A 17,426-nucleotide genomic window follows, 5' to 3' on the forward strand; every position below is an offset into this window, starting at 1 on the left:
TAAAACACATGCAACTGTTCGACATACGTGCCTGTGTGTATAACATTTGTACATATGCTTAGCGTCATTTCGTAGCATTTAGCTAAAAAAGTACATCTCAGTCACTTTCCCTCCACATGCTTTATATGACATCGACTTCCATGGTACGTGACATCTGCCGAATTTTACAGGAAAAGCTGTTACGAAATCACAACAAGGGTCGCGTTGGCCATAGTTGCCCACCACTGCCACATCCATCGGTGTTCGTAACTACTATTGCAAAAAAGTGAATAAACCACAGAGTCACAACCGGATCGAACACGTCTCCCCTGCGTACCAGCCCAGTAGTGTACCACTGAGCTACGCTGGTGTTTGGACCTCCGTTGCATACTGATCCTAGACAGGTGTCATGTCGGGAAAATGCGTGTAAGAAAGCGTTTTAGAGCAGCAAAGGAACAACCAGTCGTCACACACTGCGAATTGCGTAACGAGTGGATCGTAGAATAGTGCTCCCTCCTTCAGGAGGGCTCAGGGACACCCCTTTCCTGTGTCTACCCTTCAAATTTATTATATATTTGATTTGCTTGACAGTTCTATGAGTGCATCCAACTTTTTAAATGGTTGCTAATGTCATAGTGTGTAGCTGTGCTCAACACCCCTTAGCTCTGTCAGCCTGGTGAAATCGCCTCTGCCGCTCAACAGGTTACACTAGTGCCCCACTAAAACAGTGCAATTCCGTGAGCTGGAAACCCATGTTGGTTTTTCAATTTTATTTCAAAGAACAATTTTAATTTTTATGTAACGAAGCCTAATTTCTGAGGACAAGATGGCCGCCATGGCAGAATGCGTGTCGCCCTTGTGGTTTTAACGCCCCTCCGCAACTTGTCGGGAGAGGAGGAGTGACCACAAAGCCATCGGCGTAGTCATTGAGTGGTGCCACCTCCCGCGAAACAGTCGATTGAGCCGTTTTATGGAGCGCGACGGTGCACTCATAGCACGCGGTGAGCGTACATATGGGGACCGCCGAATGGCCCTTTTATTCTGCCCTTTGCCCCGAAAATTGGCCCCGCAATTGGCCGCTTGTTTGGTTCAATTCTCAGGACCGCAGATAAATGACATGCCGACACCCACCTCAAGTTGGAACACCGCGTTGATAGGGTCCATTCGAGGCCGTGGAGCGGCAGTACAACGGTCAATGCACTAATGCGTTTGTTGGGCCCTTGACACCAGCTGTGCCCGGGTTTCGCTCCGACCTGTAAGCCATATATTTGCGTAGCGCAGCAACCTCAGAAGTGAATAATGATGTGCACTACTTCACTTTCCCCAATTTTGCCCGTGTTACACAGCTTGTCTGTCTTACGCATTGCTGACGTATTTACTCTTCTTTTATCGTGGCGTTGACGTTACTCTACATTGCATAATCTTACAAAAGAGACTTGCAGCTTTACCAATCACCTCGTCAAACTACGTGCGCAGTTTTCTTCCCGATACAATGAACGAGAAAAAACGAAGCTTGAACTTTAGGCTGTGCATGATAGAGATACGAAGGCCCACGTCGTCGCGAGGATCCTCGTCACCAGTGGGGCGCACGAATGAAATCGCCGAAAGATGCGCGGCATTGCGTTCCTCCCGTTGTCACATCGATATTCAAGGCGTCATCTGCACTTTCGAGGCATACAGGCAAACAAAGGCAATTCATCGTGCGCCGTATTTCCAACGGTCCATGCGGCCATCACGGCGAGGGTGTGCATAAACTATCACCTGACTGTTCCAAGCTTAATTATAATTGTTGGCGTTTAACGTCCCTCCACCGAGATATGATTGTGAGGGACGCCGTGGCTCAGTTAATTTTGACCACCTTGGGTTGTTTAACGAGCACCTGAGTTAAGAAGCATTTCCGGCTACCGCGACTTTCGGGTTGGCACCAGTCGAGTGCCATGACTGCACCTCTGGCAGGACTGTCCCGAGCATGTCACACATGAGCAGTCACTTGAAAAGAAACCGCACTTGCTGGACCCAGAGTGAACGATCTCATTAGCGAAAATTCAATGCCCGCAGGGATAAATGTCCGCCCGCTCCTCGCTTCCCCCGCGAAGTTCTCGCATTATCTCGCGCGTCACCTCTAGCTGGTCAAGTGAACCAATGGCCCGCCGTATAAATCACCGCATCCTGACCCCGAAACGGGGCGTGCTCTGTGACCGGGAAGTGGGTTCTCTTCTGTTCAGGACTCCCCGCGGATTCCTGGCAGGTCGTTTGGGGACAGATGTCAGAGGGCGAACGACGCACGTTTGTGGTGCGTAAACTACAAACTACAGCGTGGTGGCAATCAAAGCGGCAGTTACTCACCCGAACCATTTGGCGACGCGAAAACATGCGCGTTATCTGGACGAAATTAAGGTTACTTCAAGTATAACAACACGCATTTATGTATTTGCTAGCTGAACGTAGAGCTTAGTAAACTTACTTCTGTAATTTTTTTGTTCGTTAAAAATTTGGCTAAGTTGTGAAAGGCCGACAGTTTTTTTTTTGTTGTTATGGTTTGTAAGAGCTACTATGGTGCCTTTAACAATGCTGGCTACGGCTTTCACCATTGCACACGTAGCTAAACGAGCAAAATAAAATTAAATAAAAACACTGAGGACGCTTCTGAACACATGCTAAGTTTTGTGCATGTGAATATAACGGTATGAAGGGACTTATGCAACTACGTAGCGGAAGAGTCTGTTCTTTTCGCTAATCCTGGCATGTACCAACCTAAGCAGGAGACCGCAAGACGATTCAGACGTAGACGGCTAGATAGGCTTTACGGCAGGGTGCACAACACGAATACAAAGGGGCAAGAGCGCTGAATATCAACTGACTTTTATTACTGAAGAAGATCGCGTAAGTATAGGCACTTTTTGACGCATTCATCGTTCAAACACATGGGGTGAGCCTGGTGGAAAAATCACTGCCAAAAGCACTGTGAGCCTGGCATGTAGTCATGCTTTATATGCATATAATAATTATCATGTTTAGGACGCGTCATTTAACATTGTCGTCTATTCACGTAATGCTACTAAATTTGGAATATGTGGAGCTAGCGAAACGGCTGCAAGTGCACTATGAGCGTAGCATGTAGTGATGTAGTCATGTTTTACGTGACACGCATGTCGTGATTATTATGTCTGGACGTGTCATTTACCTTCTTCGTCTATTCATGTCGCATAATACCGAATTTGGTGTATGTCAAGCTAGCAAAACGGCGGCGAGCGTATCATGAGCGTGGTATGTTATCATGTTCTTAGATGACAGGCATATCATGATTATCATGTTTGCACCAGTAATATACCTCCGTGATCCATTCACGTCACGTAACACCAAATTACGTTATGTGAAGCTAGCGAAACGGTCACGAGCGCACTATGAGCATAGAATGTAGTCATGACTTACATGACGTGCATGTCATGATTTCCACGTTAGGGTCTGCCACTTTTGCTCGCAATGCAGTCATGTAATACCATACCAGTTTTGCAATATTTCATGTGAACGAAACCACCAAAACAACAGCAAGACCGTTAAATGTAAATCATGGCATTCAGGGCATACATGCCATGGTTTTCCTGTTGCCCCGCCGCGGTGGTCTAGTGGCTAAGGTACTCGGCTGCTGACCCGCAGGTCGCGGGTTCGATTCCCGGCTGCAGCGGCTGCACTTCCGATGGAGGCGGAAATGTTGTAGGCCCGTGTGCTCAGATTTGGGCGCACGCTAAAGAACCCCAGGTGGTCGAAATTCCCGGAGCCCTCCACTACGGCGTCTCTCATAATCATATGGTGGTTTTGGGACGTTAAACCCCACAAATCAATAAATGGTTTTCCTGTTATGACTAGTCAGTTATGCTTGCCATACAGTCATGTTATGGCATGCCAATTTTGGTATAGATAACATTATCGAAACAACCAGGAGAGCTAAAAGTCGTACGTGGCTAGATAGATAGATAGATAGATAGATAGATAGGGTCAAGGTCACCGAAGTTCGCTAAGAAACAGTTCGCATTTAAAAGTTGAAGTTTTGTCTGCTACCTTGGTGTTTCTGCTGCCGCAATGATAAACCAACTAGACCACTAGTAGATTTTAAACAAATGAATAAGACACATATATGGCCAAAGTGCTTTTGGTTCACAAGTAAATAGTTCGCGTTTAAAAATCGGGATTCAAGCGGGAACCGAACGTAGGCATTTTCGGTGGCAGTGACGCATTCAGCAATTGCGGCACAGGTACGTTTCCTCAAAACTACTATAACCCTTCCCGGCATCAAGCATTATGTCTCCCTTTTACTGTTTACTAGCTTCTTTTTTCAAACATAACTTAACGTTCTTTTATGTGAAATTTCGATGAATTCTTGCGGGACTTACTTGAGTTCACGGACAGTTCTTCAAGCGGCGACTAGGGGGGCTCGGTTCAAATAGATCCCATTTTTGTCGACTTTTCGGAACCATTCGACCTCCATGACCACCTTGTAAATAAGCTTTGGTGTCTCGGTACTCACTGAATAATTACCAGCCGCAACACCTTTTTACAGGCCGTAATGCGCAGCGCGGCTAATAATTACTGCTCTTCACCAAACACTGTCACCTTCGGTATCCCTGAGACTGCTGGTTAAATTCACGTAACTGACTTGCCAACTAACAAAGACTAGCCTTAGACTATTGGTGAACAACTGGGTGATCGGTTCTGTTATAGGTCACCAATTATCGTGTGCTGGAATGGGGCTGTGTGTCGTCTCGAATGGAAAACGTGGCTATTTTATCGGCAAATGCCTGCGGAGTTATAGAGCACCCAGAACTACCCATTCCTCGATATTGCATTTATATGGTTAGCAGAGATTCCAAGATTGCTGATTGCATCGCTGCGCGCATGCTCGTCGATAGCTCAGTTCTCTTTTCCGCGTTGGCCGTCTGTCTGTCTGTCTGTCTGTCTGTCTGTCTGTCTGTCTGTCTGTCTGTCTGTCTGTCCGTCCGTCCGTCCGTCCGTCCGTCCGTCCGTCCGTACTTCCGTCCGTCCGTCCGTCCGTCTATCTATCTATCTATCTATCTATCTATCTATCTATCTATCTATCTATCTATCTATCTATCTATCTATCTATCTATCTATCTATCTATCTATCTATCTATCTATCTATCTATCTATCTATCTATCTATCTATCTACTATCTGTCTGTCTGTCTGTCTGTCTGTCTGTCTGTCTGTCTGTCTGTCCGTCCGTCCGCCCGTCCGTCCATCTATCTATCTATCTATCTATCTATCTATCTATCTATCTATCTATCTATCTATCTATCTATCTATCTATCTATCTATCTATCTATCTATCTATCTATCTATCTATCTATCTATCTATCTATCTATCTATCTGTCTGTCTGTCTGTCTGTCTGTCTGTCTGTCTGTCTGTCTGTCTGTCTGTCTGTCTGTACGTCTGTCCGTCCGTGTGTCCGTCTGTGTGTGCGTGCGTGCGTGCGTGTGTGCGTGTGTGTGTGTGTGTGTGTGTGTGTGTGTGTGTGTGTGTGTGTGTGTGTGTGTTTACAGCTGACTCATTATTCGTGGAAGCTTGATGCATTGGAGTTCTGGCATAACAATTGGAATTGCGTGCTTGTCCACAAAGGATACATACGACACCCCGAATACACAGCGGAACAATTAGCTGCACTCGTGCACTTTGGCACTCCTTTGCAGCGTAAAATAATAATAATTCCCGGCATTTTAACAACCACAACTACCATGTGACTGTGGGAATTTCGACCAGCTGGGGTTATTTAAGTTGCCCCTAAATAGGGGCCTTGAACATTTTCGCCTCCACCAGCTTCCGCAGCTGGTATTCGATCCCGCGACCTGGGGATTACCAGTCGAGCACCATGACATTTCGACCACCATGGGAGGTGGATGAGTAAAAATAAAGCAGAAATCGTCACTGAGCGTTTTCTTTTTTTGTTTCTATCGCCAAACCTGGCGGCCACACTTCTGTATGAAGGGGTGTCCGTGTGACTCACCTTGCGCTGTCGACGCGATCCTTCCCGGTGCGTTTCGGCGGATAACTTCAAATTACTGTGATAATCACTCAAGCCTGCGGTCACCACGGAAAGAACAGACTAACACAAGTGACCGGTGGCTTGGAGCCGCAAAATAGCGACACGCGGCGCTGTTGTTGCCGAGCACTTTCGACTTTCGCAAGCAGGAGTGGCCGGCGGAAAGCAGCCCATCTAGCCCTAAAACGAAAGTCCTAATTCTAAAGAAACGCTTGTTCACTGCTTATCGGTGGATGTGGTCATGCGCATGATTCATTGTCTAATTTTTTCGCTGCAGTCGCGAACGCTATCTTCATCGCAGTTGACTCAAAAAAGCTGCTTGTTGGAACGCTTTCCGCCGGCCACCCCTGATTTGAAAAATGGAATGTGCCTGGCACTTTTGGGATCAGAGTGCGCGGGAAAAACAGCGCCACAAACCATAGTATTGTCGGCAACCGGTCACCTGTGCTAATTCATTGAGACTGTACATACATAAACATTCAATGAACCGAGGGGCCCTTCGTTGCCTACTATAAAGATGGACCAATTGATTCATCTATTATGGAAAGGGAAGGCCAAGGTCTCTCTTGGGAAGATTGAAGGATGGGGAGGGGTGATAGGCAAACGCTAGATCACGCACGCCAAGCTGCTACTAATTCCGAATTGGGATAATTTGACAAACCGATGGGGGTTCTCGAGAATTTATTTACTTTCGTGCCGCTTCCAAATCAAGATGTAAAAATATGGCGTTGTTCTTTCGGTAATTATGTAGGGCAGGAAAGTGTAGAATGAGGGACTCCATATTAGCTATGCATGATGAGTGTAAAAAGGTACATATGCAGTGTTCCGGTAAGCAACAGTCCGCCATTTATTGTGGCTGCGTTTGCAAATAGTTTGTTAAAGAATATTTCCTGGGATCGGCTAAGGGCGATGCCCTCATAGATACGAGGAGGGGTGACATCTTTGAGTCACTCGCGGTTATTACACTTCAGCAAGCGCCCAAGGCGTGTCATTTCAACGTGAGAGCTCGGTGACAATTTGCGCAAGGGTGGTGAGATTGGGATATCCATGTAGGAGTGGTCGGAGCATTTGAAGTGGCGAGGCTGCGTCCCACCTCGTTATTTCCCCTTTGGATCCCCGCGTGTCTAGACGACTCTGGTGTCAATGTCATCTTCCGTTGCGCAGGAGAGGATACTAAAGCTGCGACCTCTTCTATGTAGATGTTTGCTTAGGTGCACCACTAGATAGATCCATTCTGCCTAGTTCAAAGTTCGACGAAATCTCGTCAGGCGAGGGGAGTCTATTGAAGCAGGCACTTGCCTTGTTCAAATAAAAACAAACATGCATAACCGTTTCGGGGCCGCTTGTTCACAATGAAGAGCATGCAGAAGGGCGTGACTGTGATGGGTGGCGCATCTCGAGGAGATTACCTGGCGTCTGGTTAATCGCCTCTTTAGTCGTCTGAATGTGCAGTGATTCTAAAAGTAGCTGTGTCGATAGGGAAGACAGGCTCAAGTTTGGGCAGCGCCGTTCGCCGCCTAGCGGAGAGAGGGCAAAGCTCCGGTCACTCGGACGGGCCGCGCTTGCTTGGTTGCCCATTGCGCGCACGGAAAACGTGTTCCTTAGGGGATTTTATTTCACACGCTATGGGCGCCGCTCAATTGTGAACCCGGAAACTAGGCACACACTCCTGCTGCATCGTGAGCTGCTACAAAAGTTTAAAATTGTCTCGAAGTTGAAAACTACCGAAAAGTTCTACTGTTTTCAATGCAAGCAGTGCGAGGAGCAAATGCATCAAATGTAGATTATGGCAGTTCGTCGATACTTCCGCGGTCTTGTCTCTTTTAGGAATCTTTTGTAGTACATAGTTCTACCAACTATTTAAAGGGGAGAAACGTGATGGTCGGACTCATATGAAAAGGAAGTGCGTTTGTAAATTGAAACTACAATAAATAGACAACTTCTGTACATTCCGAGACCGGGCACCGGCTTTCCGAGGCAACCATTTGTAATGCGAAAGTGGCTGAGCTTGCTAGCGTAATACACCACTGTTAAATACTGTACCATGAGCCCTGCAAGTGTTTTATTCAGCTAATGGCTGTAGACTTCTCGTCACCGTTCAGTGTCAACACATTTATGCAGTGTGTTCTTTAACGTGCACCCGAATCTCAGAACACGGACCTACAACATTTCCGCCTCAATTGAAAATGCAGCCGCCGCAGCCGGGTTTCGATCTCGCGACCTGCGGGTCAGCAGCCGAGTGCCTTAGCCAATAGACCACCGCGGTGCGGCGACGTGTACGAGCTTCTACATCAGTTTGTTATTTGGTACATGTGTGATTTTAACGACGTGTGTGCCAAACACTCTTGCAAGAGCCCCACTGACGGCTTGCGCGTAGGAAACAACAGCACGTTTTGGTCTGTCGTCTTCACGAAATTAAGCTCTTCGGGGTAAGCAACTGAAGACAGCAAATGTTGAGTCCCCATGCAGGAGCTGTGAACGTTGTTACAAAGATCCATCCTTAGGTTACAGCCAGCTCTGGCATTCTAATTCTTTGGTATCGCACTCATTGATTTGTCTTGCGCCGTAACTGTTTTTTTTTTTGCGTTACAGGCGGCGACTTCAGCTTCGCTCATCGCAAGGTGAATGGGGTGTTGAGAATTTACATAACCTCAGTACCACTTATTTATTTGTATTATTTGGTTTGAACCAGGTGAAACACAGAGTCTAAACTTTCGTGTCATCTAGCCAGATGCTCAGCCGCCGTCTGGGCGTTATGGTGTTCGACTGCTAAAACGCAGGTGGCGGGTTCGAATACCGGTTGTGGCGGCCACATTTGGATAGAGGCGAAATACTTGAGGCTCTTGTACACATGCATATTTGGGTGAAAGTTGTTAAGGTTGATCAATTATTGATATACTGGCTTCATGCCAATACAAACCTCTTGCATGCAGTACCATAAAAAACTTGGCACTGTATGGTGCATGTTTTGGCTGTAGCAGAATGTAATAAGTAAATAAAGTAACAAGTATACATTTTAACAGTGTGTATTCAGTGGGGGTTTTCAAAGGCCTTGTCCACGCCCATAGACAATTGCTTTGATAATTTCAAAATTTTAATGTTTAAACCAGAAGTGATAAGCTAACGTGATGTAATGTAATCTGAAAGTAGAATTGCTGCTGCAACATTCCTGAGAGTTGAACATAGATGTGATGTACATTTCATATTTCACCGGAAGACGCGGCAACAAGATAAAAAAAATGGCAGCATATGCACGGAGTGAATGATGGAGAGTGGGGCGAAGCATCCGTCCGTTCATTCGTTCATGCTTCCGTCCATCCATGCGTCCGTCTGTGTGATCGTCCGCCCGCCCATCCGCCCATCTCTGTGTGCGTCTGTTCGTGCGTCCGCACGTACATCTGTGCGTCCGTCCCTGCGTTCGTCTATGCATCCGCTCCTGCGTCCGTCCATGCGTCCATCCATCCGTGCAGCCATCCGTGCAGCCGTTCATGCAACTGTCTGTGTGTCCGTTCGTCCATCTATTCAGCACTCGAAGTACCACTATCTCGCATCTTTTCATCATATATTTTCCTCATATATTTTCCTCATATATTTTCCTCATATATTTTCCTCATATATTTTCATCTTTTCCTCATATACAACCACCGCCATCCAGTGGACATTCCAAGGACTAAACGAGAGGTGGCACACACACACGTTTTTACGGCTTGCGCTTCGTGTCTACTTCCCACCTTCAACCACCTCGAGTTCATGGTATATACCAGTTCACTGTATTCATGGCACTGCGGCCCAACGATCGCTAAACCTTTCGAAAACCAGGGAGGTAACGCCCAGCGAGTATAACGTAGCAACCCTTTCTTGTCAGATAGTGCTCAATATACATGCCAATGGCTGCTAATGGGGAATGAGAGACAGGAGAATTCAGCTTTCAGTTAACGTGCGCGCTGCGAATTTTTTATTGTTCAACAACGCACAGGATAAATCTCCCACCGGCACCATCTTGCCGGTCAAAACGTAAGACTGGTTACACATTACGACTACGACTACTACGAGGGAGGAACGGGTGCCGATTTAAGGAGCTTCACCCCTAAAAAAATGCCCCCCACATCCCCGAAGGGAATCGTGAGAAAATGCGAATGCATCGCGCAACAACGGCGTCTCGCACGTGAGAACCCAGTGTTAGAAGAATGTTTTCTTTTTTTACACCGTGCAGCCAATAACGCCATTCACCGCACGTGGCGTTTTTATGTCGTGAAAAAGGCGGTATTCGTTCCCAGCACTAGTAGCTATATCGTGCACGGTTATAAAATACTATGAACAAAACAAACAGCGTTCGCGGCTCAGCGTTGGCGTTTCACAGCGGTGTCTCGAGCACACATTTCCGGATGTTCCTGAGAGGCGCCCAGCCAGTGAACGGCCGAGAGTCATGCAGGTGCGAGCGGACGGGAAAGCGGGGCGCAGGGAGGAGAGACAGTGAATGGTGAGAATAGGAGAGGCGAAGCACTGCACCTACATTCTCATACACTCCCTCGCACCACATGCTCCGGTTGCTAGGGGCGAGGATAAGTGCGTGCGCGCGCAGCTGTTGCTATGGGAGAGGGTGGTGGACGGATCCCGATGGACGGCTGACATAGCGCGACAAAGAAATACATTTCGCATTAAAAAAAAAGGTATACCTGTCACTCTATGTTTACGAAAACCGAATGTTTGTCTGAACTAACTGCAGAAGAAAAACAAATGACATAGAAAAGGTTTAAGCTATTTTGCACAGGCGATTGGGATTTAAAGACTGCAGTAAAGAGAGACAGTAAGAAAGGGTGAGCGCACGCACACAATGTCACACAAATCTGCTGGAAGCCGCCTCGTGTGGTATACGTACGGCAACGCTATCAGTCTACAGCCGGCTTTGCTTAGAAATTTCGCCAATAGTGTGTGACCTTAATTTACGGCGACTTTTCAGGATGACATTTCAGGATAGTCGCTACCGATTCAGTCTGTGGTTAAAGCGAGCGAGAGTGATTAGACGGGATCGTGTTTGTGCAGCGTAGCGAGGACAGTCGCGGAAGGCAAGGCCTCCTCTATGCAACCGCCGCCACAAAGAGCGTTGCCGGCCATTTCTATGCGAAGCAGAAATGTCGATTTGTGAGTACACGACCAAGATGCTGATGCAAACACATGCAATATGACTGGATCGGCAATTTCAGGACCGTGAAAATAATCGACTTGAAAAGGCGTGCTGTGATTAGGAGGATATACACACAACTTGTTTGTCACTATATATGCTACTCGGCAGCGCACCGGCAGCATGAAACACGTCGGACGGCGGATATACGGAACACGCAGTTTATTTAACAATATAACAACAGAGTCGAGAGAGGAAGCTTTACAGAGAAACATGTGCCACCCTTCCGGGTATAGGGATGTGCACGCCTAAAGGAAATGGTCGATCACGTGGATAACCCCATTGGAGGCGACGTTATCCGGGTTGTTGACGTTGACCCCGTTTACTGTGATACACTCTGAAATTGGAGAATAAGTGGCGTTGATCATCGAGTTAAGAGGTGATGACGGCAAGCGCTTTTTGTACCCGAGTTGAGATAGTGAATTACCCATACTGAATACGTTAGGGAACTACTTTTGTTTGTTCAATCAAACCGTGTGCCTCATAATTGCAATGCATAAGTTTCAATGTGTATCTTTAGCTTTGTTATCTACTCTGCTACACATGAGAACGAGACAAGTTTAGTAGAAATTACAACTAATTACATGCATGGTGTGTTGTTTTTCGGCTATCAAAAATAGGGGCAAGGACCTTTGTCTAGCTGTCAGCTCTTTGATCTTCTCCTCGCGTTTGTTATCTTGATGTAATGGATGCCAAATAAAACTGCTTGATTGATCGATTATTTTATCACTTGAATTCAGAAGCGTTTAAAGTAAAGCTTTTGAAGACATGCGTACACCGAATCTTGAAGTCTACATTTAACGCACTAACCTAACAGCATTGTTAATGAACACTCCATGGTAGATACGAGGGTACAATTGCTGATAAAGGAAAAATCTTCCTTTCTATCTTTAAGATGAGCCTTTTTATTTCAATCATACGGCTTTAAAAGGGTTGGTGCATTTAAGTTAACGCTGTCACTCGATAAAAGAACAGAGTAGCGAAAGGCAAGAAAGAAATGAAAACATCGCAAGATGATGAAGTGCGATAAGGAAAGCAAACATACGTGCCATTATATGATTGAGATCTAACAGACAATAATGCCAAGAAATGTATAGAGGAAGTTATTAAACGAACTGTAATGTAAATTTGAAAAATAAAGGTGGGTGAAAAGACGACTTGCCAGGGGCAGGAACCAAACCTGCGACCTTCGAATAACGCTTTCGATGCTCTACCAACTGAGCTACCTCGGCGGCTATCCCTTTATTGGGTATATATGTGAAATAAACGTTGTGACCACTCACGAAGGATCTACTTGACTACTTGCAACGCTACAACCACTCAACCACCATGCCTGCCTATATATATATGTATATAAAGTAATGCCCTAACATATAAGTATACTACTTGAGAACGTGAAAGGAGTTGTGTCAGTAAATTAACTTTCAGGTTAATATCTTTATAGGAAATTCGTGCCTTCTAAAACCTTTACGTACAAGTAGGTCTCTCACTTTTCGTGGTTAAGCCATTCCGTCATAGCTAGCTACACAATTAAGAGGCTTGTTACCTCCCGTCCTTCCCCCACATGTATAATGCCGGCCCTTAAGAGTAAATTACGACGATAATGATTACAGATACAGAATAACAAAGAAAATGGAGCAGAAACAAGTGCGTACCCGGGATGATGCTCATTTTGAGCTCGAGGCCACCGACCGTCTTGAGGACTTGGTTCTCTTGCACGCCGGCGCTGTACACGGTTCCAAGGACAATGTGGCGGAGTAGCAGGGCTGCGAGGTCAGTGAATAGCAAACATTATTTGCGTTTATACATATTTTTAATACTAGCGAACTATATGTATATGCACGTGTGAGTCAGCCGGCTTTCTGTCATGTTTACTAGAATGTCGTAACTCGAATTTCTTTTAACTTCTCACCGCTGTTCGTTTAAACACGCAGCCTGCTACCGCCCGGCTCTACGTCGACAGGCTTCTAGGCCATGTCCAGATGTATTCGTCGACTTGTGCGAACAAGATGAGGATCGCCTCCTGGCACAAGAAGGGCATATCTTCTCGCACTGCCGTGGAGCCTTGCTAGGCACCGAGTCGGTGCGTTTGTCACTATATAGCCGTTATCTTGCGCTTCGCGAAGAATAAAGTTTTATGACTTCGCTAAGTGGTACGCCCATTATTTTCCCACCTGTTTCAGTTAAGAGCGCTCTGTACAGGTGAGATACAGACGTGACTGCTGTCAAGCATATTAAATGCGAAGCATTTCTATCTATCTATCTATCTATCTATCTATCTATCTATCTATCTATCTATCTATCTATCTATCTATCTATCTATCTATCTATCTATCTATCTATCTATCTATCTATCTATCTATCTATCTATCTATCTGTCTGTCTGTCTGTCTGTCTGTCTGTCTGTCTGTCTGTCTGTCTGTCTGTCTATCTATCTATCTGTCTATCTATCTGTCTGTCTGTCTGTCTGTCTGTCTGTCTGTCTGTCTGTCTGTCTGTCTGTCTGTCTGTCTGTCTGTCTGTCTGTCTGTCTGTCTGTCTGTCTGTCTGTCTGTCTGTCTGTCTGTCTGTCTGTCTGTCTGTCTGTCTGTCTGTCTATCTATCTGTCTATCTATCTGTCTGTCTGTCTGTCTGTCTGTCTGTCTGTCTGTCTGTCTGTCTGTCTGTCTGTCTGTCTGTCTGTCTGTCTGTCTGTCTGTCTGTCTGTCTGTCTGTCTGTCTGTCTGTCTGTCTGTCTGTCTGTCTGTCTGTCTGTCTGTCTGTCTGTCTGTCTGTCTGTCTGTCTGTCTGTCTGTCTGTCTGTCTGTCTGTCTGTCTGTCTGTCTGTCTGTCTGTCTGTCTGTCTGTCTGTCTGTCTGTCTGTCTGTCTGTCTGTCTGTCTGTCTATCTATCTATCTATCTATCTATCTATCTATCTATCTATCTATCTATCTATCTATCTATCTATCTATCTATCTATCTATCTATCTATCTATCTATCTATCTATCTATCTATCTAATCTATCTATCTATGTAGCCGCCTACGCTTGTGTGCTCTCGTGGTCACCTCCTCAACTTGGCGTGAGCCAAAATTACCATGGGAGGGTAACATTGTTTTAGGAACATAACGCGCTGGTCAAGACATGAATAATGTCGCAATCCCGTCACGTACGTCGTCTAACACTTCCCGCCAGACAGTAGCACATACCCACAGGTGGGTATGTGCCACTGTCTCCCGCAATACACAGATACAGGACTTTAATACGGCACCTGTAAAAATGATCTCGATGAATGCGGCTTCATATGATGTCGTATCTTGAAATTGGCTAACGCTAATTATGGCGACTATGACACGCAGTCAAAGAAACAGGATAAAGTGTACAGTTATTGGGGGGAATAGCAAGTTCTGGTCATAAAGCGCCCCAATCGGGGACACGTGCCACAGTGTTAGCGGCGACAAGTGTACAGTGCGACAGTTGAATACATACCCTTGAGAGCTTCCCTGTCCCGCAATACGTTTTCCATGCCCACGGAGTTTTTGAATGCCTGGTCACTTGGAGCGAAAATCGTGTATGGTCCTACTCCTGCGAAAATCGGAGGAACGCAACGGGAGGCTTAAATTCCTGAACAGACGCAAGTTTTGATGATGACGATCATGATAATGATGATGACACCTCAAACATGGCTCATACCCACTCAGGGAAATCGACCAAAAATTCATTATGAGACATCTTCAGTATTAAATATTGATAAGAGAAAAAGAACGTACGCAAAACGGAGTGTTATTTTTTCGTTACGATCAGACAGTATCGTAGTCAGAAATGAACGTGTATATAGATAGTAATATAAAAAATAAAGCTTTTCAAAATTTTGAACTATTGCTGCAATAATCTGGTTTAATTGCGTCGTCTTTAGTTATGTGAGACTCCACTCAGCGAAAAACAGCGAGACTGATGGCGCTGCGAAGGAAAGCCGCCACCAGTTATTTGTCTGACTGAAAACTTACATTTTTGCAGCGCTTAAGCACAACCACAAAAGAAAGGAACATGGGACGACGGGACATGTCCCGTAATCATGTGCTTCTGCGAACCTTACTTTGAGTTCTCTAAAGAAATGCTATAGCTATGTTTCTTAGACCACGACATTTTTGTGGTTCGATGGTCCGGCATAAAAAATCACTGAAAAGCAAGCGTTCTATAGTTTACCGGAGAGGTACTCCTCGAGTCCGGCAAACTTGATAGCTTCATCTAGCTTAGGGAGCAGGATAGACTGGTGAATGACGTCCAAGATGCTTCCTCCAGGTCGGTGAAGAACTCGGTCGATGGTGTAGAAGACGATGTTGCCCTGCTGCTTTTTGGGGCCGATGACGCCACCAGAAGCGGTTACGACCTGCAGTTGATGGAGTGAAGACATTCGTGGTTGGTCATCACTGCAGCCTTGCCCATTGTGTAGACATGCAGACATTACTGAGGCAAACAAATTCATGGCAGCGCATGGAGGGTGTAGTAAGTGGCTCTGCTTCAACCCACCCAGATGGTTCAGCTACACCAGGGCTTACTTACCCTCCCATTGAAGTACTTGTTGAATCGCAACAAGTTTCCTTCATCAAGTGTCGGGAAGGTCCTATCGTTGTCGATGGTGACCTGACCAGGAACAATGTGGTACAGGACGAGCTGCTTGAGGAGCTGAGTGTCACCTTCTAGCTTCGAGAGTAGCTGTCCCCGAATCTGAGCGATGGCGTCGTCACTTGGAACGAAGATAGTGTAGGCAGCTGCGATATGTAAACAAAAAAGAATATGTTTGCTCTACACAAGCTACGAGTTTTCATGCGTTCCACTGTAAGTGAATTTCGTTGCAGAGCTAACCAAGCTACTTATCTCACACAAGCAAGCACCGATTTCAAGATACCCAACGGCAATTTTTAACCTGCAGTTTAGGACTGGTCCTTCTTTTATACAGTTTCACGAGTCATTGCAGAGCAAAGCCCATTATTGGTAACAGTTCATTGTGAATGCAAAAAAAGTGAGGCGTATTACGTAAATGGAATGAAGGTGCACCTTTGCTGTCCTTCTCTTCTCCAGTCCATTTTACGTACCACTTTTTTTCATTTACAAGGACCCAAAGCAGACTTCATGTCGGGAAAGGAATCGCGTTAATTTGTGTAACAAATCTTTTTAGAACAAAAGAACAACCAGGCATCACACAATGGAAATAGAATACCGAGTGGGTCATCGAATGCTCCAAATAATTACAATAGAGCACATTAGATAAATCACAATAATTTGCTATGTAATCTGTATCATTTTTATTATATAGCCTCCATTATTCTCACACTTCATTTTTTTTATAAAACCACTCAATTTTGGGCCAATCTCCCACTGTGGTTATGCGCCACAGCTAATCGATGAACAAGAACAAGATGCCTCCCTAATGCACAAAAATATAAATGTCGTAGTGGGTACCCTGTAAGTGTGCTTGTAGCAGTTACCGAAAAAACGTGCAGAAAAGGCTTTAAAAAACACTGCGGCTCCAGCTTTCGCTTTAACAGTGCTGTGCGTCCTGCGCAGACCTGGTACTGTTTTTTTTCTCTCTACTGCAACAATGTAGCAAAGTGAGTAAAAGTACTTCGTGGTCAATGATCTACAATCCCATTTGCGCACATTAGCAAACATAAAGCGTGAGAACACGGCATGCTATAAGAGAGGTTCAGAATAGCGTACGCAAAACTTTGCGTATGCTCTTCGTCGCAGTAGCTGCCACTGCGCAATCACCATAACGCAAACAGCCGCTAGCATTTGCGGTGCGCCCGCAGGAAATCCCATAAAGATGCTGCCAACAAAGCCCTCTTGCGGTGGCTCAAGCACGCGTCAGCGTTTGCGGGGGACAAACACTATTGCAGAACTCGTAAGGGGAGTTTACGCTAACGGTACGCCCCCAGTGCCGACTTAGTGTACACGTTGTTCTAAAATTACCTGTTAAGCAAACAATAGTTAGACACACGTGACGAATGTTGCTAACTGCGAATAGTTATATCACCTAAAATGTACATGTTAAATAAAAGAAGTGCTCCTGTGTCGTTACCTTTCCTGTCTTTATGTTTGTCACACCTCAAATATTTAAAGACACTAGAGATTTTTCGCGTGTAAGTACAATTTCACAAACCCGAGAACACCACTCTCACCGCAGCGAGAAAACACGCGAAAAGAGGAAGCGGGTGGAAACGCCCCCCT

At 45.7% G+C, this 17,426-nt stretch overlaps 1 protein-coding gene across 15 annotated transcripts in view; it reads right to left on the reverse strand.

Moving 5' to 3' along the window:
* Window positions 1-11,364: 11,364 nt before the first annotated feature.
* Window positions 11,365-17,426, reverse strand: part of LOC119175054 (uncharacterized) — a 48,718-nt gene continuing 42,656 nt past the window's right edge. For all 15 annotated transcript variants that reach the window (XM_075894789.1, XM_075894796.1, XM_075894785.1 and 12 more), the window contains 5 exons: window positions 15,759-15,967; window positions 15,402-15,585; window positions 14,685-14,780; window positions 12,873-12,983; window positions 11,365-11,554 (listed from right to left, as the gene is read on the reverse strand). In XM_075894789.1, the coding sequence (XP_075750904.1) occupies window positions 11,466-11,554; window positions 12,873-12,983; window positions 14,685-14,780; window positions 15,402-15,585; window positions 15,759-15,967 (689 nt within the window). In that variant the 3' untranslated portion in view covers window positions 11,365-11,465. The remainder of the gene's footprint in view (window positions 11,555-12,872; window positions 12,984-14,684; window positions 14,781-15,401; window positions 15,586-15,758; window positions 15,968-17,426) is intronic.

The sequence above is a fragment of the Rhipicephalus microplus genome, chromosome 5 (assembly GCF_043290135.1).
Source record: "Rhipicephalus microplus isolate Deutch F79 chromosome 5, USDA_Rmic, whole genome shotgun sequence".
NCBI lineage: Eukaryota > Metazoa > Arthropoda > Arachnida > Ixodida > Ixodidae > Rhipicephalus > Rhipicephalus microplus.